This window comes from Ahaetulla prasina, chromosome 1, assembly GCF_028640845.1.
Source record: "Ahaetulla prasina isolate Xishuangbanna chromosome 1, ASM2864084v1, whole genome shotgun sequence".
NCBI lineage: Eukaryota > Metazoa > Chordata > Lepidosauria > Squamata > Colubridae > Ahaetulla > Ahaetulla prasina.
This window is the reverse complement of record NC_080539.1, coordinates 286,204,158-286,228,095: the sequence shown is the minus strand read 5'-3', so window position 1 is coordinate 286,228,095 and position 23,938 is coordinate 286,204,158. Positions and strand designations below refer to the sequence as shown.

The 23,938-nt window shown below is 41.2% G+C and overlaps 2 protein-coding genes across 2 annotated transcripts in view; one reads left to right on the top strand and one right to left on the bottom strand.

Moving 5' to 3' along the window:
* Positions 1–4,359, top strand: part of ABTB2 (ankyrin repeat and BTB domain containing 2) — a 188,605-nt gene extending 184,246 nt beyond the window's left edge. The window contains exons 16-17 of the mRNA XM_058161634.1: positions 587–700; positions 1,619–4,359. Coding sequence (XP_058017617.1) covers positions 587–700; positions 1,619–1,816 — 312 coding nt within the window. The 3' untranslated portion in view covers positions 1,817–4,359. The remainder of the gene's footprint in view (positions 1–586; positions 701–1,618) is intronic.
* Positions 4,360–11,040: 6,681 nt separating this feature from the next.
* The window catches only part of NAT10 (N-acetyltransferase 10), a 57,399-nt gene continuing 44,501 nt past the window's right edge, over positions 11,041–23,938 (bottom strand). The window contains exons 25-29 of the mRNA XM_058161633.1: positions 17,032–17,151; positions 16,674–16,772; positions 16,076–16,149; positions 15,218–15,301; positions 11,041–14,321 (exon numbers count right to left, since the gene is read on the bottom strand). Coding sequence (XP_058017616.1) covers positions 14,231–14,321; positions 15,218–15,301; positions 16,076–16,149; positions 16,674–16,772; positions 17,032–17,151 — 468 coding nt within the window. The 3' untranslated portion in view covers positions 11,041–14,230. The remainder of the gene's footprint in view (positions 14,322–15,217; positions 15,302–16,075; positions 16,150–16,673; positions 16,773–17,031; positions 17,152–23,938) is intronic.

The following is a 23,938-nucleotide window of genomic DNA, read 5'->3' as shown; positions in this document are numbered from 1 at the left end:
GTTGATCTGAAGGAAACTATATGTTATTATAGAGAAAACTTCCCATCCCAGCGACCTTGGACAGAGGCATTATTAGGGTGTATTATTCCTCAATTAAGCATTCCGAATTATCTGAAAAAAGGCAGTTTGGAGGTATTACTTAATCCCTCATGATTACTAGTGTATCTCTGTGACTAATAATTTGAATTGATAAAATCAGGACAAAATCTATTGTGCAAAGACAGCTTTTGAAATAGTCCCCAAAATTTATAGGGCTACAAAATTTCTCCTCTTGTGTATTCCTACATGAACGTTGACATCCAAAATGAAAGGCCCCTCTCAAGTGAGATTACAATAAATGAGACAGTGAGGCCTATTCTGCATTTTCTTCCATTCCCGGTAAATACTTTTGAGTTCTAAAAATTCATTTATTATTTTTTTAATACACACTGATATTTTTCATTTTTAAGATGTGTTACATTTTAAGATTTATTTATTTTTTTGACTGTCACCCAAAAGACTTCAGCTCAGGGGTGACCTAGAGATATTGCATGTCAATAGAACGAGCAGATTGTTAAAATAATGCCTTCTCTTTCATCCCGGCCAGTTGCTCTCAGCTGCAAGTTTATTCCAGTTGGATGGCCTCCAGCGCCACTGTGAGATACTGTGTGCTCAGACCATCAATACTGAAAGCTGTGTTCACATCTATAAATATGCCAAGGTACAGATGACATTCTAGTCAACTTCCATGTAGAAGAAATGCCAGAGGAGAGGAATTGGAAAAACGGCCTTAAATGCATCAGAAGCTGGAAACCAGTAAAACGGGTCTTATAGAAGGCCAGTCTTAGGAAAGGTTCCCCTATTTATATGGGGAAGCCAAGTATTGCAAAATAATAAACAATCATGGGTGGCAGCTGAATATGAAGATCCAGGCTTGGGAACTACCTCTCTCACTTGGGTTTACTCACTTGGGTTTACTTTATTTCTTTTCTTCGTAAGACCCATCTTACATGCCTCAAATTTGTTTGACTGCTAAAACTATGCATTCTGGAACTTAGTCATCATTCTTTCACATTAATTGCAGTCTTCCATAACCAAACAGATGCAGGGAATCCTCGTTTAACAACCACAATTGGGGCCGGCAACTTGTTAAGCAAAGCAGTTGCTAAGTGAAACCGTGACTCTGTTTATGAATTTCCTTCAGCTTTCCTTGGCCCTGGGAAGGTCGTCCATTGTGAGAATTGGTTGTCAAATTACTTTTTCATCCCTATTGTACCTGTGAATAGTCGCTAAACAAGGACTTTCTTTATTAGCCTGGCACTTTCACTGGCCACTTGCTCATTCCCTTTTAAGGTTTCCTTTACTTTGGCTCAACAAGCAGCAGAGGAAAAGAGGGTTGGGGGGGGCATTTTAACCACTTTAAAATATCTCCGTGGAATAGCCACACAGAAAGCAGGTGGATGGACACACACAAAATAGACAGTACTTTTTAACCACAGGATGAAAATGCTGTCAGGCATTTGCTATCAGGGTGAAGCTGTCTTGGGAGGGAGGGAGGAAGAAGGGTGGGAGAGAGGGGGGATAATTGACAGCTGCCTCAGATATGTATTTTATCACAGCATCCCTTTGTCTTTTATAGATCCATAATGCCCCAGAGCTGGCCTCTTTTTGCGAAGGCTTTTTTCTCAAGCATATGAACTCCCTGGTGCAGCAGGAATCGTTCAGACAGCTCATCTATGGCAGGAACAGTAGGGTTCAGGGCCTGGATCCCCTCCAGGATTTGCAATCCACTTTGGCCAGCAGACTCCATTCCATTTATGTAACTTCAAGAGTGTAATTGCTAAGATCCGTGGCCCTGCTGTTAAGGAAAGCACCTGCTCGTTGAACTGCACTGAAATGGGATCTTGGCCCCATCGTGGCTGCTTCATCCAGCTTCTGAAGACAGTGCCTCTTCCACCACCTCAGCAAACTTATCCAAAGGCAAGAAAAATAACTCTGCAAAGTGTTCACAAGCCACAACGGTTTTTAGCTGAAAAACGGATGAGCAGAATCTGAGGTGGGATGCTGCTATTCTGTTAGGTACGCATCAGAAAGGAGAACTCAGGGGGAAATTCACTTCTAAGTGTCCAAAAGATCGCATAGAAGAATGCACAAACCATAGTTGGCATTTAGCCAGAGGATGGACTGTTAAAAAAAATGGCTATGAATGTAGAAATTCCAATTTCTCTCGACTTTGGCTACTCAAAACTGTCTAATGTTGGGCTAGCTGATTCCACCAGAGTGCCCTGCTGCAAACAGATCTGGCTTTTGCTTTGTCCACTGAGACGTGCAGGTTCAGTAGGGGCTAAAGTTTTTTTTTAAAAAAAAAGCTAGTTTTGAAGATAACAATAATATGCTACCTAAGATGATTCTAGGTTATTTTGGCCTGTTTTTAACTGGCTCTGGCTATCCATTTTTGTATTTAAAAAAAACATAACCTGGTGTCACTAATCTTTACAGCTACCCACATCTTTGTGCAAATCATTATTGCTAAGACCATCACACTGTGGTATCTATGATACTAGTTGTTGCAGATAGAATTTCTCTCATTTCTGCAATATAGCTGTATATAATGGGGTGGGGCTTGCTTTGTCAATGCTATTATAGCAAAAACTGCCTGAATTGCCTGATCTGGTGCTTATGATCTGGACCACCGTCCACCTGGGAATTATGTGCATCACGCACAGAAATATGACTGGGGAATTCCAGCTAAAGGGATCTCTGTATAGAAAGACTGTATATTTGTACATATCAGTTTTAGAACTGGAAGTTGCAAGCAATAATCAAGCTCCATGCAGACTACACATGCAGCCTGAATTGTATGGTTTCGAATGAGAGCCACATTTAAATACTGCTACTGCACCATTTGCTGCGTGTGATAGCATGCTGACTCACTAAACTGGATTTCAGCTAGCGGAGGTGAATCAGGCCCGACTGGGTTCAAATTTGAATATTAAATCATTGTAAATGATTTAACAAGGACTTTTGCACATGTCATCTCACCATTTGAGGCAGAAAGTCAGTAAGACTGGGACAAATTATTTTCATATCCCTCCACATGCACTTCAGTCTGCATTGAAATTTAAGGGTTGACATGGGAAATAGCTGAAATAAGTACATGCTTCCCCTCTTTCCAATACTCAGCATTTTGCTTCCATCTTTGAATGGACTAGAAAATAGTAATTTAGGATATAGTTGTAATAATTCAGTATTAACAAAGGGATTACAGTTACCAATTGGAGAAATATGCATAAATCAAATATTTTTTGAAGGATAGATTGTCAAACCAATCAAGGGGGAAAGAAGTCAAATCAAATGGGAAGGGAACTAGGTGCATGCCACAAGTGTTTTTGTGGTGTTTCAGGAAAGATAATGGAGCAATGGAAATCATGCAAATGTATAGATGTTTCAGAAGCAAGAGAGGCTTTCCCCATAATTATCTATTTGGGCGTTTAAGGTCCTCACCATAAAATCTTCATTTTTGACAGAGAGAAAAGCATTCATTACAGAATGAACCATGTTTAGAAATACTTATTACCAGGGGTGGGCTGCTGCCAGTTGTAACAACCGGTTCGCAAATGTGAACACGCATGTGGCATCAAAAAACCAGCGATTATATAGGACGTGATAACACCAGGGTGGGTGAGCGGGGCCAGCCCTGGTCAGAACTACCGGTTCCCGCGAACCGGTTCACACCGGCAGCAGCCCGCCACTGCTTATTACATTTGGTTTAAGGCTATAAAGATTGGAGCAGTTCGGCAATAACACAAGCCATAATTGTGACTAAACAAGGTGATTGGGTAAACTAACTGGGGGGAAATTATTTTTCTCAGGTATCTTGCTCCTTTATCGGTTACAACCTGTGCCTAAAGAGTTTGGTACATTTGCATAAAGCATGTAAGTCACATGGCACAAAGGCAATACCTAACTAAAATATTTATAAATGGGTCAAGGTAGAAGTGGGATAGGTGGAGAAAAATCAAAACATGAGAACTGTATGAATTACCTACACATTTCAATTCTTACTTTGCAGAATAGTCCTACGTATTAAAAAAAAAGATAAGCTATAAATCTGTCATTTTTTCTAATCTGGATCCGCAAAACAAACACAAGCTCCTCACATTCTCCAGATCAAAGAAAAGTGTAAGATTTGTCATTAAGTAGTTAGGAAATACCCCAGAGATTGTCATTTTGGGAAATAATTTTTAAATAGCTGATTTAGCTGCCTGTACAAAAATCCGTTGTATTGTGATAATGTCTGCTATATTAACTGTACATTAATGTTGTCCTTTATGTAAATGTCCCATATTTTATTAACAACATGACACTTGGTTAAACTTTGCAGATGGTGTAAAGCTTAATAATTTAACACAAAACAAAATGGGCTATATAAATACAGTCTCCCCACCACCACAAATTTCTGTGCTTGCTGGATTGCAAGGAATATAGGCAAAAATACTGCCTTTAAAAGAGGGCCAGTTTAGTGTAGTGGTTAAAACAGAGGTCTTCAAACTTGGCAGCTTTAAGACTTGTGGACTTCAACTCCCAGAATTCTCCAGCCAGCTGGAGCTATGCTGGCTGGAGAATTCTGGGAGTTGAAGTCCACAGGTCTTAGAGCTGCGAAGTTTGAATACCTCTGGGTCAGGGGTCTCCAACCTTGGTCCGTTTAAGACTTGTGGACTTCAACTCCCAGAGTTCCTCAGCCAGCTTTGCTGCTGAGGGACTCTGGGAGTTGAAGTCCACAAGTTTTAAACGGACCAAGGTTGGAGACCTCTGCTTTGGGTTAAAGCATCAGGCTTGAAACCAGAGACTGAGTTTTAGTCCTGCCTTGAGTATGAAGCCAGCCCAGTGACCTTGGGCCAATCACTCTGTCTCAGTCCTAAAAGACAGGCAATGGCAAGCCACTTCCCAAAAAAAAAAATCTTGTCAAGAAAACGGCTGTCCAGGCAATCTCCAGGAGTCAAAAACTCAGTGAAAGGCCTGCCTACACATGCTTTTTAAAATGCTTTTGCAAAATTAGAAAATTTTCAGTTTGCTAATCTGCGCATTCTTCACCTGGTGCTCTGAAATTGTATTGTGTATATTCCCAGCTCATGGTTTCTGTGCTAAATACTATTTTTCTCTGTGGAGTATGCCTGAAATAAAATAAAATAGGAGCCCCTAAGCCTATAGAGGTTCTACAAATGTCTGAACATTTACAACTTTTTAAAGGTCCCTAAGAAACCTTATGGATCAAATGTGCATGGATCAAATTTTTATTTTTGCTTTGGACAGTGGAGGTGATCATAGTCAGGAGAACCATGGTCAACTTTTCACTTGCAGCAAACGGGGATTATTTACAAAAACTGCTATTAGACACTGACAGGAATAACAGCCTTTCTATGCCAAGTCAAATAAGATTTCTCAGGTGCAGGATACCTTTAAAAAGTGTGCAGTTGTAAAAGGTTCAGACATTTTCAGTACCGCACTGAAATTGAGCCTTGGAGAACCTCTGCAGGCTTAGGGGCTCCTATTTTATTTTATTTTAGTCAAAAAGCTCCCCAAGCCTAAATTCTTAAGAGGCCATTTCACTCTAGGCCTTTCTAATGAAGTTACAGGACCACAAAAATGCATCTCTCTCACCCACCCCTGTAGCTTGACTGAGGGCTGCCAAGAAAGCTGCACCAGGGAAACAGCTGCTGCAGCTAAAAAATGCCAAGGAAGTTCAGACATGTGAATTACAACAACAAGTGGACACAAGCACATTGAGAAAATCTGTATTTAGTGTTTGTTGATTTATTTACTTAGGCAAACAACTCTCCCCGTTTTCTGAAGTCCATGCTGATCTCTGGCAATAAGAAACTTGACCACAAAGAAGACCTCTGTGACCAGCCACCCACCATCTCTTTGGGCTCGAGCCGTTGCCCATCCTGTTAACCACCTTCTTTAAAAAAAAAAGGCAACAAAAAAGATTGCCACCAGCATCTGCTGAGAAGTCACTCCCCCCATCCAAGCTGAATGCACCGCTTACCCTCCTGGGGCCTAGGCTGTTACTACGGTTGGCAGCACCGGATGAACTTCCACTGCTGTGCACATCCCCTAGGCAACCCTTTCCTCCAGATCCTTACAAGCCTAGGACTTTCCTAGTGGAAGTGTTAGCAAATATCAGGCTGCTAATAGCATCGGGGAGGATCTGCTTTGGGACCTGTGGAAGGGAAAGAGGCTAATCTGGATAGATCAGCCTTGTTGCCATTAAAGAAGATCCCTATTAAGCAACAAAAAGGCTTTCCTATATCCCGCCCAACTTGTAAAAATTAACATAAAAGCTGCCAGTGTGTGTTTTTTGAAAGGTATAAAAAGCATGAAGTCTCCATTTAGTGGTCCTAAATGAGCCAACAAGTGACTAGAGTAGTTCTCTTGGGCGAGTCCACTGCTTTAGTTTCCAGAGGGGTGCTGGGCTGGTGCAACACAAACAAAACCATCTCTGCTGGCCATATTAAAGACTAATGCACTGATTTGTGCAGGTTTCGTTGGGTGAGAGCCAGTATTTTACTTAATTTTATGGGATTAGGGTAGAGGCGTGCACCAACCAATTGGGCAATTTAGCAGAAGTAAGTTCCAGGTATAAAGCTGGTATGAAAAGCATCGTTTTTCCCCAGTCTCCACTTCAAATACCTGAGCCTTGCATCACAGAGTCGAAGACTGAGTATCATATTTTCAGTTTTACCAGATGCGTTGCTCCAGCTGCAGATCAGGCTTTCTCAACTATACAGCCTTCAACTTAAGGGGCATCCACTCTTTCTGACAAAGACCTTTCCCAGCTAGCAAGATAGGTGCTGCCAACTGTCAGAACCATTCGAGTGTTTCTGAAACAGAGGCACAATCACACCTGACAACTAGGTCATACCATCTCCTTCCCCCCCCTACAGGGAACTGTGGCAGCCCTACATAGCTTTGTTCTTCTCCTCCAAATCACAGCATGCTCAGACCCACAAGGGGAACTGGCCAGTTCCTTGGTCTTTCCATCAAAAATGCACTGGATGCAGATAATGGCTTCACCTGGCAATCTTTAATATTCAAAAGCAAACCTTTTTGAAGAAACTATCATTGCAGGAAGAAAAATGCCACAGGACTCAGGTCTTGAAAGACTTCTTAGCATGCACATATAGGGAACCTTTTAGGACAGTGGTCTCCAACCTTTGTGGCTGGGCAGCCCGGCGGGGGGGGAGGTGGGGGAGGAAGAGGGGAACTGGACTGGGTGAGTGATGGGCTGGTGCGCGTGTATGCACATGCAGCCCTTGCACAAGTGGCGGGCTGGCAAGCACGGGTCAACTTGCATAAGCAGCCGGTGCCCACCAGCCTGTTGCTCCAAGCTACCTCATGCAGCCCAATTCCGAATAGGCAACAGCCCAGTAGTGAGCCACAGCCCAGGGATTGGGGACTCCTGTTTTAAGACATCACAGTTCCTTCTGCTGGCAGAGACTTGCCAAATAAATCCATGAAGTGCTTTGGTTCCAGCAATTCAGGAGAAAGAAGTTGTTGTTTTTTCAGGCAGATTTTAAATATTATGCATGGAAATGCTACAGATATATAGAATTTACAACATAAAAAGATAATAGGGTGAAATCCTAATGAAGTGTGCTTGAAAATCAAGCATCGCTGCAAACCAAATGTATGTCAAACGGACACATGTGCAGCGATGTCACAATACAACTTCGACCCTCGTGTATTTGCAACCTGATGTTGAATGCAATTATTGAACTCACGCTACTAAAAGAGACCCATTAACTAGCCACTGCTCCACTGCTTATAGATTTATATCCATAATTTGGTAAAAGCATGTCATAATAGATTACCCTCTTGTCAACATTGATAAAATTGTTGGCTAAAACAAATACAGTATTGTTTCTGCTTCTTTGCTCACATGACAGGGGTCTCTGTACTTTGCCAGAATTTTGTTCTCAAATGGTTTTGTCCTAAAGTCTTAAGTTACCTTTTCAAATGTTTTATTCCATTCTAGAGAAAGTACAGGACAAAACCAAAGTATAACTGAGAGTCTAACTACAGACTAATTTTCTAGCACTTGAAAGAATATAAGCTGGTTCCCCAAATTAGCTGGAGCCACATACCAATTATGGTCAATTTTGAAAAGGTCGTCTCTGCTATGTGCTCAGATTTGACACCCCTCATTGATGGGTTCCCCAGTGTTCCTTTTTTATTTCTAATGCCCTATTTTCCAACACTATTCTGAGATTAATTAATTCTGGGTCATCTTGATAGGACTTCTTGATGTCAAGATGACAGTCTCCTTCAATAATAATTCATTTCGTACATTATCTGTTTAAAAGGCGAAAAGGATATAGCGCCAAAGCATAAAGAGCCAATTAAGCATATAGAGCTAATTAAGTTTGACTATAGACAATTTATGCTGTATCAGGATTCTGAAAAGTGCTTTAAAAAAAAAAGTCTACACAATTCTTTTTTTCTTCCATTCTTCGAAATGAGCTAATTTTCCCTTGCACAAAGGAAAGCTGATCAGTTGTTAGTGTGTGCTTCAAGACTAGGCTTGTTTCTTAAAATGTAGAAGCAGCTCATTAGGTAGCAATGAAAAAGCCAGTACATGGCAGAATAGGTCCTATGCAAAGACTATGGAAGTTCAAGTCCACCTGTAGCCATGGATACTCTGTGACATTGGGCCAGTCAGTGTCTTAGCCCATCTAAGTCACAGGATTTCCCTGTGTAAGTTATCTTAAGCTCCTAGAGAAAAAAACAGGTTATAAATATTAAAAATAAGTAGATTAAGTGGTCATATCCAAGCTGAAAACCACAAGTTACCAACCCATTTCTACTCATACCTTCTACTCATACGGCTCCTTGGTTCTCCGAGGAGCTGAGGGGGATGAAGCGCCAGAGAAGACGCCTGGAGAGTTCTTGGAGGTCTAGCCGTTCCGAGGCTGATCGGACACTAGTGAAGTCCTATACTAGGACTTACCTAGTGGCATTGAGGATCTGGCGTTGCTCGCCTCCTCCCTCATTGCGCCGGCAGATAACCGCCCAGCCGCCCTGTTTCGGGTGACCTGCCCTCCTTCACCAGGGGAGCGGGATGACCCGTTGCAGGGACGTGCTGAGGAGTTTAACGGTTATCTATACGATAAAATCGTTCAGCTTCGGGACGGTCTGGACCAAAATTGCAGTGACTCAGGGGAGGCGTCCGAGGGTGGTCTTGGTGATATTTTATGGGATGAGTTTGACCCTGTGGCTCCGAGGACATGGACAGGTTGTTGGGTAGGTTGAATGCCACCACATGTTTACTGGACCCGTGCCCTCCTGGTTGGTGCTGGCCACCCAGGAGGTGACACGAGGCTGGCTCCAGGCAATTACGAGTGCTTCCTTGGTGGAGGGAGTCTTCCGGCCGCCTTGAAAGAGGCGGTGGTGAGACCCTCCTCAAGAAGCCTGCCTTGACCCGCTGTTTTAAGTAACTATCGTCTGTTCCAACCTTCGCCACGGCGAAGGTTGTAGAGAGTATGGTGGCATATCAGTTTCCTTGCACCTGGATGAAACTGTCTATCTAGACCTGCTCCAGTCCGGTTTCCGCCCGGTTACAGCACTGAGACGGCTTTGGTCGCGTTGGTGGATGATCTCTGAGGGCCAGGGATAGGGGTTGTTCCTCTGCCCTGGTCCTATTAGACCTCTCAGCGGCTTTTGATACCATCGACCATGGTATCCTGCTGCGCCGGTTGGAGGGATTGGGAGTGGAGGCACCGTTTATCGGTGGTTCTCCTCCTATCTCTCCGATCGGTCGCAGACGGTGTTGACGGGGGCAGAGGTCGGCTCGAGGCACCTCACTTGTGGGGTGCCGCAGGGCCGATTCTCTCACCCTCTTGTTCAACATCTATATGAAGCCGCTGGGTGAGATCATCAGTGGCTTCGTGTGAGGTACCAGCTGTCGCTGATGACACCCAGCTGTACTTTTCCACGGGCCACCCCAATGAAGCTATCAAGTGCTGTCCCGGTGTCTGGAAGCCGACGGGTCTGGATGGGGAGAAACAGGCTCAGGCTCAATCCCTCCAAGACAGAGTGGCTGTGGATGCCGGCATCCCGGTACAGTCAGCTGCAGCCGCGGCTGACTGTTGGAGGCGAGTCATTGGCCCCAATGGAGAGGGTCCGCAACTTGGGCGTCCTCCTGGATGAACGGCTGTCCTTTGAAGATCATTTGGCGGCCGTCTCCAGGAGAGCTTTTTACCAGGTTCGCCTGGTGCGCCAGTTGCGCCCCTTTCTAGACCGGGATGCCCTATGCACGGTCACTCACGCCCTCGTGACATCTCGCCTAGATTACTGCAATGCTCTCTACATGGGGCTCCCCTTGAAGGGCATCCGGAGACTGCAGTTAGTCCAGAATGCGGCTGCGCGGGTGATAGAAGGAGCCCCTCGTGGCTCCCGGGTGACACCTATCCTGCGCAGACTGCACTGGCTACCTGTGGCCTTCCGGGTGCGCTTCAAGGTGTTGGTGATCACCTTTAAAGCGCTCCATGGCATAGGGCCGGGCTATTTACGGGACCGCCTTCTGCTACCGAATACCTCTCACCGACCCGTGCGCTCTCACAGAGGGACTCCTCAGGGTGCCGTCAGCTAGGCAGTGTCGTCTGGCGACACCCAGGGGAAGGGCCTTCTCTGCGGGGGCTCCCGCCCTCTGGAACGAGCTCCCCCCAGGACTTCGCCAACTCTCGGACCTTAGAACCTTCCGTCGTGAACTTAAAACACACTTATTCAGGTGCGCAGGACTGGATTAGATTTTTTAGCTTTTAAATTTTAAATTTTAAATTTTATACTGATTTTAATTGGTTTTATTATTTTTAGTTCAATTGGCCGGCTAAATATTTCATTTTAAAATTTATTTTAAATTCATTGTCTATCTATGTATTTTAATATGGCTGTACACCGCCCTGAGTCCTTCGGGAGAAGGGCGGTCTAGAAATTTGATTAATAAAATAAATACTCACTCAAAAGAAGAATTAGGGGCGACATGATAGTATTTGAGGGACTGCCACAAAGAAGAGGGGGTCAAATTATTCTACAAAGCATCAGAGGGCAGGACAAGAAACAATGGACTGACACTAATCAAAGAGCAAATCAATCTGGAATTAAGGAGAAACTTCCTAACCATGAGGACAATTAACCAGTGGAATAGCTTCCCTTCAGAAATCATGGGCGTTCCATCACTGGAGGTTTTTAAGAAGAGACTAGACAGCCATTTCTATGGTATAGTATAGGTTCTCCTGCTTTAGCAGGGCTCTGGACTAGAAGACCTCCAATGTCTATTCTATTCTTCTTTGTAGCAGTCATGCAACAGTATAGAATTAAGAGGTGGCAGTAGTGGAAGCAGAAGACAATCCTAACTCAAACAGAAATTACTTGGAAATCTTACAAATACAGATAGTCCTCAACTTAACAACTGTTCGTTTAGTGACCGAAGTTACAACGGTACTGAAAAAAAGTGACTTGGGATCATTTATCAGACTTACAACCATTGTAGCATCCCCGTGGTCATGTGATCAAATTTCAGATGCTTGGCAATGGACTCCTATTTATGACGGATGCAATGTCTCGGGGCCATGTATCTCCCTTGTGGGACCTTCTGACAGGCAAAGTCTATGGGGAAGCCAGATTCACTTTACAATTGTGTGATTCACAACTGCAGTGATTCGCTTAACAACTGTGGCAGGAAAGGTCATAAAATGGGGCAAAAGTCATTTAACTGTCTCGTTCAGTGACACAAATTTGGGGCTCAATTGTGGCCCTAGGAAGGAAGGCAACTTGTGTTGCCTTTCTTCGCCTGCATACTACTTTTAACCAATAATGATTACAAACCAGTAATAACTATTTTATACTAGCTGTTCTTAGAACTGCAAGTGTTTCATTATTTTACATTTCCCTCCCATTAAATCAATCTATCAGTGGACGTTTCTAACCTACCCTTTTTACGCAGGATGTAACCCAGAGGGAGACCTCCTACTGATCCGAACAGGCAGGCAGTTACGCAGTCGCTAAAACAAGAACATCTGTGGACGTCTGTCCTTATGCTCTCTACAGGCTAATGGATGCATTTGGAAGCAATTTAAAACTCTTGCTACCTTGGACTCAAATTGCATTAAGGCAGCCTGAGTCACTCGCTCCCAACACAAGCTCCTTTACCTCCCGCTGCTGTTCCACCACCACACAGATTCGATCCGACAGACGTGAATGAACGAAGCCCCTTATAAAAAAGGCTGAATTAGATCACTAAGGCATCTATCTATTTGTATCTGCGGTGACTGGCAGCTGCTCTGAAATTCCACCCAGGCATCTTTGTCTGCCCTACTTGCTCCCTGGCTGGAATCTTTCCAACCGGTAGGAATCTGAACCGCATTCAAAGCTGCTTTCATTCCCTTTCACAACAAACTCACCAGGTGAACCCTGACAAGAAGGAGCCAAAACAAGCCAACAAGAAACAAGAACGAGGGATCAGCGTGTTCCATAAAACCCTGGACTTTGCCCAAAGACAACTTTATTTTTAAATTGTTTGAGTAGAATCCTCCAAACAGCCCATGAGTTTTGGATGATATTTAGTACCAAAAAAAAAAATGAGGTAAGAAAGTAGAAACTCAGTCAGAGGATAGAACAAAGTATCTGGAAGAAGGCATGGCTGGCTCTATGCAGAATGGGTGAAAACACCTTAACCACTTTTTTGGCACTCCTAGATGCCCTAAAAGTACTTAATTTCTCCTCCCATTCTCAAAATACTCCCCCCACTCCTCCCTGTCAAGCTGCCTGGAGTTCCACAAGGAGCTGCAACATAATCTTTCAAGTCCCACTTTGTGCTGGAGTTCCAGCATAGTTGGAACTCCAGTTCAAGGTTGGGATTGGAACACTTGAGGACTTCAGTCATCCCTAATCTTTTGACAAATCAACTGTTCACTGTTGGCAAGGCAGACCTCAAACCCGAAATGATCCAAGGCCACGCAAAAGCAGCTCAACCCAAGGTAAAATAAATTGCAGCGTAAGCTTTAATTGTGTTAGGCAACATTCCTATTGAGCTAGCCAACAAAAACAGAGAGAGCAAGAGAGCCCACGATCCATAAGATGAATCTCCGTAAGCCCAGTAAGGAAAATCATATAAAGTCAGTTTAATATATGATTGTAATATTTACTGGGAAAGGAGGCTGCAGAAAAGGGGGTGGGGGACAACATCCATGGAGAAGGAACAGAGCCATGGGAATCGAGTGTACCACTTCAATCACACACTATTAAATGTTCTCAATTTGAACTTTTGAACTTCCATCAAATGGCACTGAAATACTTTCCAGCTAACGTCCAGAGTCTTAATGATAAAAAGACTATACTGGAGGTTAACAGCACAACATTCTGAAGCAGCACTTGGGATTATACACTTACACTTTTCTCTGCAACACACAGTGCACGAAAAGTCAAGTCTCAAGCAATCACCTAATCCTACTTGTTCTCTTACGGATGGAAGATCTGAGCCCTGATGTAATCACAAAGTCAATTTAACTGGCAAGTCTCCACTTACCTGCCCACAGCATAACCACTTATGGTGTAAAAGAACTGACTCCATACATTCAGACCAGTAAGCTTATCATCAATGAACAATAATGAGTGACAAGCATCTAAAGTACTTTCAGCAGTGTAAAATAACATGGAATGCTTTTTAATCCCACTCTGATTTTCTTTTAAAAAAGAACAGCTTAACATTGAATACCAGATTCTCTTCAAATCTCCAATAGGAACTCAAAGGGAAGATCTTCATAGGCAACATGTGCCCATATAAAGAGAGAGAGAATGTGAGAAAGGATGTGTGTGTGTCTGAGGGAGGGAGGGAGGGAGGGAGGGAGGGAGGGAGAGAGAGAGGGAGAGAGAGAGAGAGAGAACACATCAGATTTTGCAAGGCAATATTGAAGTCACAATTCCTGGTAATAATCCAGTTTGCTGCTCTGCAGTCTCTCTTAATGAAACACAAATGCTGAGCTGGCAGCAATAAAAATATCTTCCAAATGATGTTGCTTGAAGGCTGCTTTTATATTAAGCAACAACAACAATAAAAAGAAATTGTTGTGGCTTTTCCACTCCTAAGGTAAAGTTTCCTCAGAATTTCAACTCATTTGCTTGGCAAACGACATCAGGATTTCACAAAAGAGAAAGTCCAAGTCCATATGATGGAGGCTTTCCCTCCTTTTAATCATTTCTTCAACTTCAGTTTTGGATTTTTTTTCTTAAATTTCTTCTCCTGTCTTGGTTCTATGGCAACTTCTGATTTTCTCTTCTTGTCACTGTGGTAGAATATAATACACAGGTTATAAGATAAACATACTGGGGCCAAAGTATCGCTGAAGCTAACTTTAAAAAAAAACCAGGTGAAGATGGTAGTTTAAATGTCCAAGATTCCCAGTCTAAAAAAAAACTACGCCAAGAGCTTCTCTCTCTGGTGAGGGAACATCTGCATCTCTCCCAACAGCCAAGAGCTGGTCAATAGTAAAACTGTTTTGCTAATTTTTTACCTTCCTAAAGTCGGAAAGAATACTACAGGTAGTCCTTGATTTATGACCACAATTGGCACCAACACTGCTGTTGCTAAACAATGCAGTTGTTAAGTGAATCATGTTTTACAACTTTTTTTTGCCATGGACAGTAAATAAATCCGGCTTCCCATATTGAATAATCTTGTTGGAAGCCTCCAGGAAGATTGTAAATTACGATCCTACAACCCCAGGAAGCTCCAACTGGCATAAATACAGGCTGGTTGCCAAGTGCCTGAATTTATGTAATTGTGGGGATCCAACAACAGTTGTAAGTACAACATCCAGTCACAAATCATGTTTTCAACACCGTCATAATTTCACACAGCTGTTAAAACGAATAGCCATAAATAAAGGACTATTTGTAGTAGATAAGAACCGTGATGGCGCAGTGGTTAGAATGCAGTACTGCAGGCTACTTCTGCTGATTACCGGCTGCCACCAGTTCAGCAGTTCAATTCTCACCAGCTCAAGGTTGACTCAGCCTTTCATCCTTTTGAGGTCGGTAAAATGAAGACCCAGATTGTTGGGGCCAATATGCTGACTCTGTAACCCGCTTAGAGAGGGCTGTAAAGGACTGTGAAGCGGTATATAAGTCTAAGTGCTATTGCTATAATAGGCCTCTGAGATGTGAGTGCCCCCACACTAACCTCTTCAGGCTGACCACAGATGCATCCTGTCCTGCTTTACTCAGCACTTCGTTCCATTCTTCATCGTCCCCTCGGATAACGTATCTGAGTGAAAAGAAAATCACTCTAAACGTAAGGGCAACATGGTCAGAAAATAGTAACCTCTGCCATAGTATGTTAGTTCTGTGCAAGCACTGTATCTGTTCCCTCAAAAGCACGATCTGATTGACTCAGCTGAAAAAAAAATGAGATTCCTAAGTGCAAAATTGCACCTACGCTTTAAAAGAGCGTGATTTAATCAGCTTTGGCTGAAATATTTATGTCAGTAAAAATGAAATTGGCCCATCCATCCTATACCAGCCCCCAAAATTAGGGAAAGGCAGTCACATTCAACACATAATCATTATTAAAGGACGGGAGAGCAGAAGGTCAGGCATCAAAAGGAAAAGGAAAGAATGCATAAATCCAGGGTGTGCTCTTTGTCCTTTACAATTAGTACCCAAGGGACCTACTTTTTATGTTACAAACCAATAATATGCATCTGATTTGGCCAAACCCCCGAACACTTCAGAAAGATTCTTTGGCTCACTGAAGCTGAGCAAATACCTTTCAAAGCAAACCAAACTGAATTTTAACCTTCCTGAGGCCTCAGGAGAGGCCTGGTGTTTTGGAAGCCGATATAAAGGTAGATTTTGTCTTTCTCTTTTCTGAGAGAGAGAAAAATATGGAGGGATTCCTTGTTTCACTACAGAATCATTTATTGAGGTGGGGGGGATTCTAACACCATGCTTTGGCCAAATAGCTTAAATCATTTAATTTTCTTAGAGATTGTTCGTTTGTTACAGGGACAGGGGATGGAGAAAGAACAAAAAAAATTACTGTGAAAGATCCAGGTCTTTTAGCTTTCCAATCTCATTCTTGTGTTTTTCTTGAAATTCTTTGGCTGCTTCTTCCTGCATCAGAAAATCCATGTTATAAATAATAGGCAGTGTAGATGGTTATATTTAAAATGAATATAGTACAACTTTCAAACCAAGGACAAAAGCTAACCAATGATCTATGTTAATTCTAAAGAGCCTGGTGTTTCTTAATGCAACTCACATGAGATAGTACACCTATTCATTCTAAGTGGGAAGTAGAATTCCCAAGAAAATGAGCTTTTAAACACATGGTAATATCATACATTTACACATTTGGTCAGCTGAACATATATAAGTATTGCATAAATTATCCAAGTTATTGAAAGCAGAACATCTGTCTTCTGAATGCTCAAAAGTTAGATTTGAAAGCACCAGTTTTGTTTGCTCAACTTTCAGTATTCATTGGCAAATGAGTGAATGAATGAATGAAATGCGCATTTGTATATTGTGATTCCACTAGACATAGCCCCCACAAAAAAAAAATCACAAGGGGAGGGAACTGTAAATCTTTAACACCAACAACTGAAAAGCTTATAATATAATATAAAGATAATTACCAAATCTTCATTTAAAGATTTCAGGGTTGGTTCCATTACAACTTCTTTCATTACTGCCATTTGCTCTTCTACAGCCTTCTCCTGGATACTGTTGAACAACTAAGGAACAAAGAATGGTCGGATGGATCGCATGTCTGCCCAAAATAATTCCATGTATCCCCAAAACATCATTCCTGTTTATTTCCTTATTTTCCTCCACTGAATTTCTAAGAATCACTATTGATATAAAAAGCATTACTACATACTACAAAAACACACTAAAGGCATTTCCCTGCGAAGAATTTGTAACAGAACCTTATAGTATTGTGTTTCAGCATATGATTCATCCTGTTAAATGCTGCCCCCAAAGGGCATTTACCTGAACAACTTTGCGGATGGTCCTGTTGAAGAGGCCCATTAACTGGCTGCTAGGAAGCCCTATCTCTTTCTCCAACTGGTCCACAGATTTGTGCTGGAGACCGATTCCAAGAAGAAGAGCCTGACAAAAGAAAAGGTTCCTTTGCTTTGATGCAGCAGAATAACAAGTTTTATCTTAGGCAAGTATGGTATTACATTAATATCTCATTTAGCCAATTCCTGTATCAGCAAAACTTATAGATAGGTGAACGTAACTCATAAGGCCAATTGCAAAGGCGCATAACACTTGTATTGCATACACAACAGGTACACTTTTCTCCACATCTCTGTCTTCCCCACAAACCCTTTATTTCTAGCGTTCCTTAGTTGCTATTTCCTATTCTTATCTAGCCAGGTCAGTTCTTCGTTTTCTCCTTGCTCCATTTGAGCCCCAGAGTTCATCTACTCATCCTTCCACTTCAAACACCAGACCAGCCATGCATTGTGATAATTTGGATCTAATCCAAGGCAATTCTAATACTTAATGACAGCTAACAACAACAGCATCTAGATTCTGTATCTTAAGTGTTTCTACTATTTTCGTCACAGCTATAGAGATTTCACTATTCCATGACACTACAAACATATAAAGAGAAATGATGTCCCCCACCTCATTATACATTATACAGACGAAGCCCCAGCAAAGAGAGCTTTCCAAGGCCTGAGAAGGGGGCAATGTAGTGAACCCCTTTTCATGGGGTTCAGTATTTTTCTGACTCAGTGCCTGTTGAACTTAAAAGCTGCATGGGGGAACTTAAAAACTGATGAGGGAAGAAGTAGAAATGTCGGTTTAAAGGTGGAGGCATTCTGGTGACAGAGAGGAAGCTAAGGGCAAAAGAAACCACTTCTGGCTCCTCTATTCAAGATTGTAAAACTCTCCCTTCCCCCTTTCATCAAGGCCTGGCTTTGAACCAGCTCACTTTTTAGAAGAGAACTGATCCATTCAGGGCAGGTGGAATGAAAGGGAGCCAGTTATTGTGAAGGAAAAGCACTGCCTACACTTCCTCAGTTGAGGCTGGCAAACCAATCTTATCCCTTGGGAAGAGAAAGAGCAAAAGGATATTAACTGCTACTGCTTGACATCTCACTTCCTGAGTTAATAGTTTGATTGACTTAAGTTCAAAAGAGGTTGTTTTTGTTTTAAGCCTGGGTCCCCAAAGACCTGAAAGTAAGACGTGAATATATTTAATCAAACTCTCTACACTTGGCATGTCTAGTGTTCGCTTTTTTGGCTCTAGCAACTACTTGTCATTTCCCCAACTCTCTGCCTAGAGGAATCACTACTCACAATAATTTACTGTCAAAGTGAATACTGTCAATAGTTAAGCTCAGAGGTTTCTCAGAGATTTAACTACTTGGTTTAGAGACCCGGCCTAAATAAAATCTGGAAGTGTTCATGATTTCAAATAATGTCTGGTTGTACCTATGATTCCAAAGCTAATCAGACTTCATCTTAAGAAGTTTCTGACTATGAAACCATCAAAAATCTACCACTGGATTCCAGAGAATATCAACTGACATGTGCAATAAAGATTTGGGGCTTACAGAACTATTCCTATTAGGCATACTTACAGGAGATTATGACAAAAAAACTCAGTATCTTATACTACATGTAGTAACTGCGGCCAGAATAGTCTCTGCCCAAAACTGGAAAAATAAAAATATGCCATCAGAGGAAAGTGTGATAAAGAAAGTATTAAGAGTGTGCCGAGATGAATAAATTAACAATGGAAATAAAAGATGGAGGAGAAACTGAATATTATTTGATATGGAATTTATGGTATAACTGGTTAGACAATAGATGTAAAGACTAGGAAATTAACAAAGAAAGTGGATTAAGGAGCTAGAAAATAGTAAAAAGCACAAACAAAGATAAATGAAGAATATGCAGTATTATAGTAGGATAAGATGTGATATAAAAGGTAATTTAAAAAAAAAACACAGAGTAATAACTATGTACTGTATATAAATGTACATAAATGAATATATTAGTATATATAAGGAAACCACATGTATGTAATTACATAGATAAAGGGAAAATGTATTTATACTAGAGATATATTGGTATTGAAGTGTTGCAAGGATGATGAAAATTGTGATATAAAATGGAAAAAAAGCTGCTTAATTAAAAAAAATTAAAAAAGATTTGGGGCTTGTTGAAACATACATTTTAGAAACATTTATATCATGGGCAAAAAGATGCTAGTGAAAAAATTAAAGTATCAATTGAAGGCCCATTGGCAGGTCATCAAATGAAGTGAATTCAATTAATTCAACAGTAGTTAGATAAGTTGTACGTACAGCCTGAGTAGCAGAAAGAGGCATAGCGCCAAACTTGTTGAGAAAGTACAATCTAGAAATAGTTGGGATCATGTCCATGATCAAGTGATAGTCCACCATGTTTCTTGAGTACATCTCTAGTCTCTTCAGGTCATAAGGGATGAAGACCGCTTCTAGTTCATTACGGCTGAGAGCTGAGCAAATTGGTAAGAAATAGAAGAAAAAGTAGACGGTTATGCAAAAATAGGATCTGAAGTCATTAATCCTCAGTAGCTCGCTTGGGGTCGCAGTGGCTCACATGGTAAGACTCTGAGCCTGCGCTCCACTGAGGTCAGCAGCTTGGTGGCTCAATTCCCATGAGCGAATAAACCATGTAGGGACAGGAAAGGAGCCTCCCCCAATTACCTATTGGCATTCAGGCGTCTCGCGAGTAAGATAATACCATCCAAAAAAATTTGTTTCACAGAGGCAGCTAGCCACTTTGGTGATCCCTGGCTAACACATGCCATACGAAAAAAAAAAAAAAGAGGAGCGTACACTAATTTTAATCAATCTGCATCTCTCTACATGCCTTAATCTCTGGCTCTCATAATCTCCGACCAGCCTCCTTTTGGTAGAATTTAGGTATTTGCACCCATTCGCAGAGCACAGCAGATTATTATGCCATCTAGAAAATTATGGGAGATAAAGTGAAACACACCTAAAGAACATTAACCTGGACAAGGTTAATCTATATACACTTTTTTCCTTATTGGATTGTGTGTTAAGATTAGGAAGGGAGAACACAAGATAATGTATCATGCATGGAATTAAGGAATAGAAAACCACTAATGGTTGCTTCTAATTTGAAACAGATTTCAAAGATTTCCTCTAATATGACATAAAAATACTAGTGTGTTATGCCTAAAGAGCATGAATCGTTTTGAAAAAATATTTGCATGCAATCAAATAGTCAAAATCAGTATTACTAAAGTATATGACCACATTTCCTCCATTTTAAAAGAGAAGGATATAAGAGTACATTTAAAATTGAAGAAGAAAGAAAAGAAAAAGTGGATCTCAATTTTAAAAAAAGAGCGGGGCTTCAATGTTTAGCCTATTAGAAACAGAATGAAGATCTATGAAAATTCTTCATTCAACATCCACCTTTTTCCTGGATTTCATTTAAGTTGTTTTATGAAGTACCCTGTCAGGAGCTTGCATATACTTACAGGATTGTGACTGTTGCTTGACATTCCTGTTTTGTAATATATTCAAAGCTAATGATGGGGAGAAAGTGCTGAACTGGTAAGACAAGAGAGACAAGAATCTCCTCCTGAAATCTGTAGAGCAACGAGAAAAAACAAGGGGCTCTCATGTAACACAATATTTCTCAACCTTAGCCAGTTTACCATGTGTGAATTTCAGCTCCCAGAATTCCACAGCCAGCAGTGTTGAGAAACATGGTGCTCTCTGAGCTTGCCTGTTTTCTTGCAGACATTTCATTTCCCAAACTAGGTAACATCATCAGTGCATCAGGGCTAGCACGGATAATCTTATCTAGTTTGGGCAATAAAAACATCTGCAAAAAACAGGCAAGCTCAGAGAGCATCAAGGATCCCCCATGTCAACCCTGACCTACAAATACTCTCCTTTATTAGAAACGTGGATGTATCAAAAAATAACTTGCAAATTTTGGTCACTGATCAATTGTGAAAACTGGGACTGTCAAAGTTAGTCAATAGCTTTCCCCATTATACTGAAACTTTCAAAGTAGTACGGAGATGGTGCCATTTTTTTTCAAGCTTTCACAAGCATGTAAAGGGTTGATTAAATCAATCACAAAGTGTCTTAATTAACTCACCTTTCCAGAAAGCAGTGAGCCAACTCTCCTCTGTGTTCTCTTCTTCTTCGTTCAGCATCTTCAACATAATGCAGGAATGTTCCCCGGTCAGATCATTCTAGACACAAAGCCATTGGGGCTATTAGCACACTATGTTTTCAACAAACAGCAACTATTTGTTTGAATTAAAGTATTTTTCTATCAACAGAAATATAGCTAGAAGAGGTGAGAGAATATCTCCCTGCCATGAGAACTGAGTCATCATTGGCCCAAGTTAACCAAACATTTTGATTAAATGAACTAAATTAAGAGCCCCATGTACTATAATTGAATATTTATTTATTTATTTATTTATTTTATTTGATTTTTATACCGCCCTTCTCCCAAAGGACTCAGGGCGGTGTACAGGCAAAAGTAAAAAAGAACGATACAATATACAATTTAAAATGCAAGTAAAAAACTTATTATAATCAGCCTAAGAACTGTAAAATATATAAAAAACTAAAACCCCAATTTAAAATTAATAATAAGAAATTTAAAATCGATAAAACTTAAGCCAGCCCTGCGCGAATAAAAAGATGTGTCTTCAGTTCGCGGTGAAAGGTCCGAAGGTCCGGTATTTGGCGTAAACCCGGAAGCTCATTCCAGAGTGTGAGCCCCACAGAGAAGGACCTTCCTGGGGGCCAGGCACCTGAGAAGTCCCTCTCTGTGAGAGCATACGGGTCGGTGGGAGGCATGCGGTAACAGCAGGCGGTCCCGTAAGTACCCAGGCCCTAAGCCATGGAGCGCTTTAAAGGTAGTAACCAAAACCTTAAAGTGCACTCGAAAGGCCACAGGTAGCCACAAGTATATAAAGTTTGGAAGGAACCTCAGAAACCATTCCATCCAACTCCGTATAGTGTCTCTGGTAGATGACTACCCAGCCTTTGCCTTATATCCCCACCACCACTTAAAGTCCTAATTAAATAAATGAATCACCATTTCTACAGTAGGAGATTTGCCCCAAAAGCAGAAGAATAACGTACTTTCCCTTAACTACATCTCACCAGTCAATAAATGGGTGGGTAGCAAAGAATTTAGAGTTCTTTGGCTAACATTTATGGGACTAAACGATGATAAACAGCAAAATAAAGAACGCTTGTATCAAATAACTAATAAATCCCCTGTATTTCTTTCCTTAAAATGCCTTTGGATGATATTTCAAGGCATAAAAAACAATAACCTTGTAATCTGTCTTATAAAACCTTGAGAGCATGCTTCTGGTGGCTATGTAACACTTTGAATTGGTACAAATGTGATATTTTACTGCTACTACAACTATACAAATAAGCGTAAATAATGCTTAATAATAACTTTACTCTGAGATTCTGAACTATGAAATAAACAGGGGAGTTTGGGAACATCTTGAATCTGATGGATCTACACCCACAGTAATCCAAGTGTATGATTATATTTAGAAGTAACAGTGTCCATATTTGTTCCTCTCACTAGCTCTTATTCCACCCTTCTAGTAAAAAAAAGTCACTCTGCCATTTTCTGATGAAGAAAAAACAAATCATTTGCCAACAGAATTTCTCCTCCTCCCTGATATTCAAGAAATAAACACAGAAATTCTGTTATGGTCTTGGACTATGAAACACAACTTACTGGAGTTTGCCTCAAATAGACCGGCACGAATCCACCCCGTTTCCAAAATCTTGTAGGAAAGGAAAACAATAAAAATTAATCCACAAACAAGAGAAAGTTCATTCCTTATTTTTCCAATTTAAATACTGGATTCTGTATTAGAAATACATCCTCAAGCAATATGGTAAAATATAAGCCAATTGTGGGACATTTAAAGCACAATTTTCTGCTTTAAAAACTGAACATTTTCAACTGACACTCCATAATACTGTCTTTCTCAAGAAGACATTCAGGAACATAAATATTTTATTCTCTTTAATTCTCTTCTCTCAAGTATAAATGCCTTTGGATATGGGAAAGCTGCTCGTTGGGACAGTGTCAACAAAATGGATGAGAAAAACTTTAAATAGTTTGTCGGCTGAAATAAAAAGATTGTTTTGATTGGAAAAATTGAATAAATGGAATTATTGCCACAGAAAAGTGATACAATACCAGGTTGGCAAAGAGAAACTACAGAATGGAACAGAAAATGAACACATTCCATAGAATCCATAAGTATCAAGTGTCCCAAAGAATAGTCAGTCCCCTTTGTTGTTGTTAGTTGCGAAGTCGTGTCCGACCCATCGCGACCCCATGGACAACATTCCTCCAAGCCTTCCTGTCCTCTACCATCCTCTGGAGTCCATTTAAACTCATGCCTACTGTTTCAGTGACTCCATCCAGCCACTTCGTTCTCTGTCGTCCTCTTCTTCTTTTGCCCTCAATCTTTCCCAGCATTAGGCTCTTCTCCAGTGAGTCCTTCTTTCTCATTAGGTGGCCAAAGTATTTCAGTTTCATCTTCAGGATCTGGCCTTCTAAAGAGCAGTCAGGGTTGATCTCCTCTAGAACTGACTTGTTTGTTCGCCTTGCAGTCCAAGGGACTCGCAGAAGTCTTCTCCAGCACCAGAGTTCAAAGGCCTCAATTCTTTGGCGCTCAGCCTTTCTTATGATCCAACCTTCACAGCCATACATTGTAACTGGGAAAACCATAGCTTTGACTTTACGCACTTTGGTTGGCAGGGTGATGTCCCCTTAGTTAGAGTCATTATTCAAATCCAATCTGGCAAAAATACACTGACACACAATAACTGAAAATGAACAT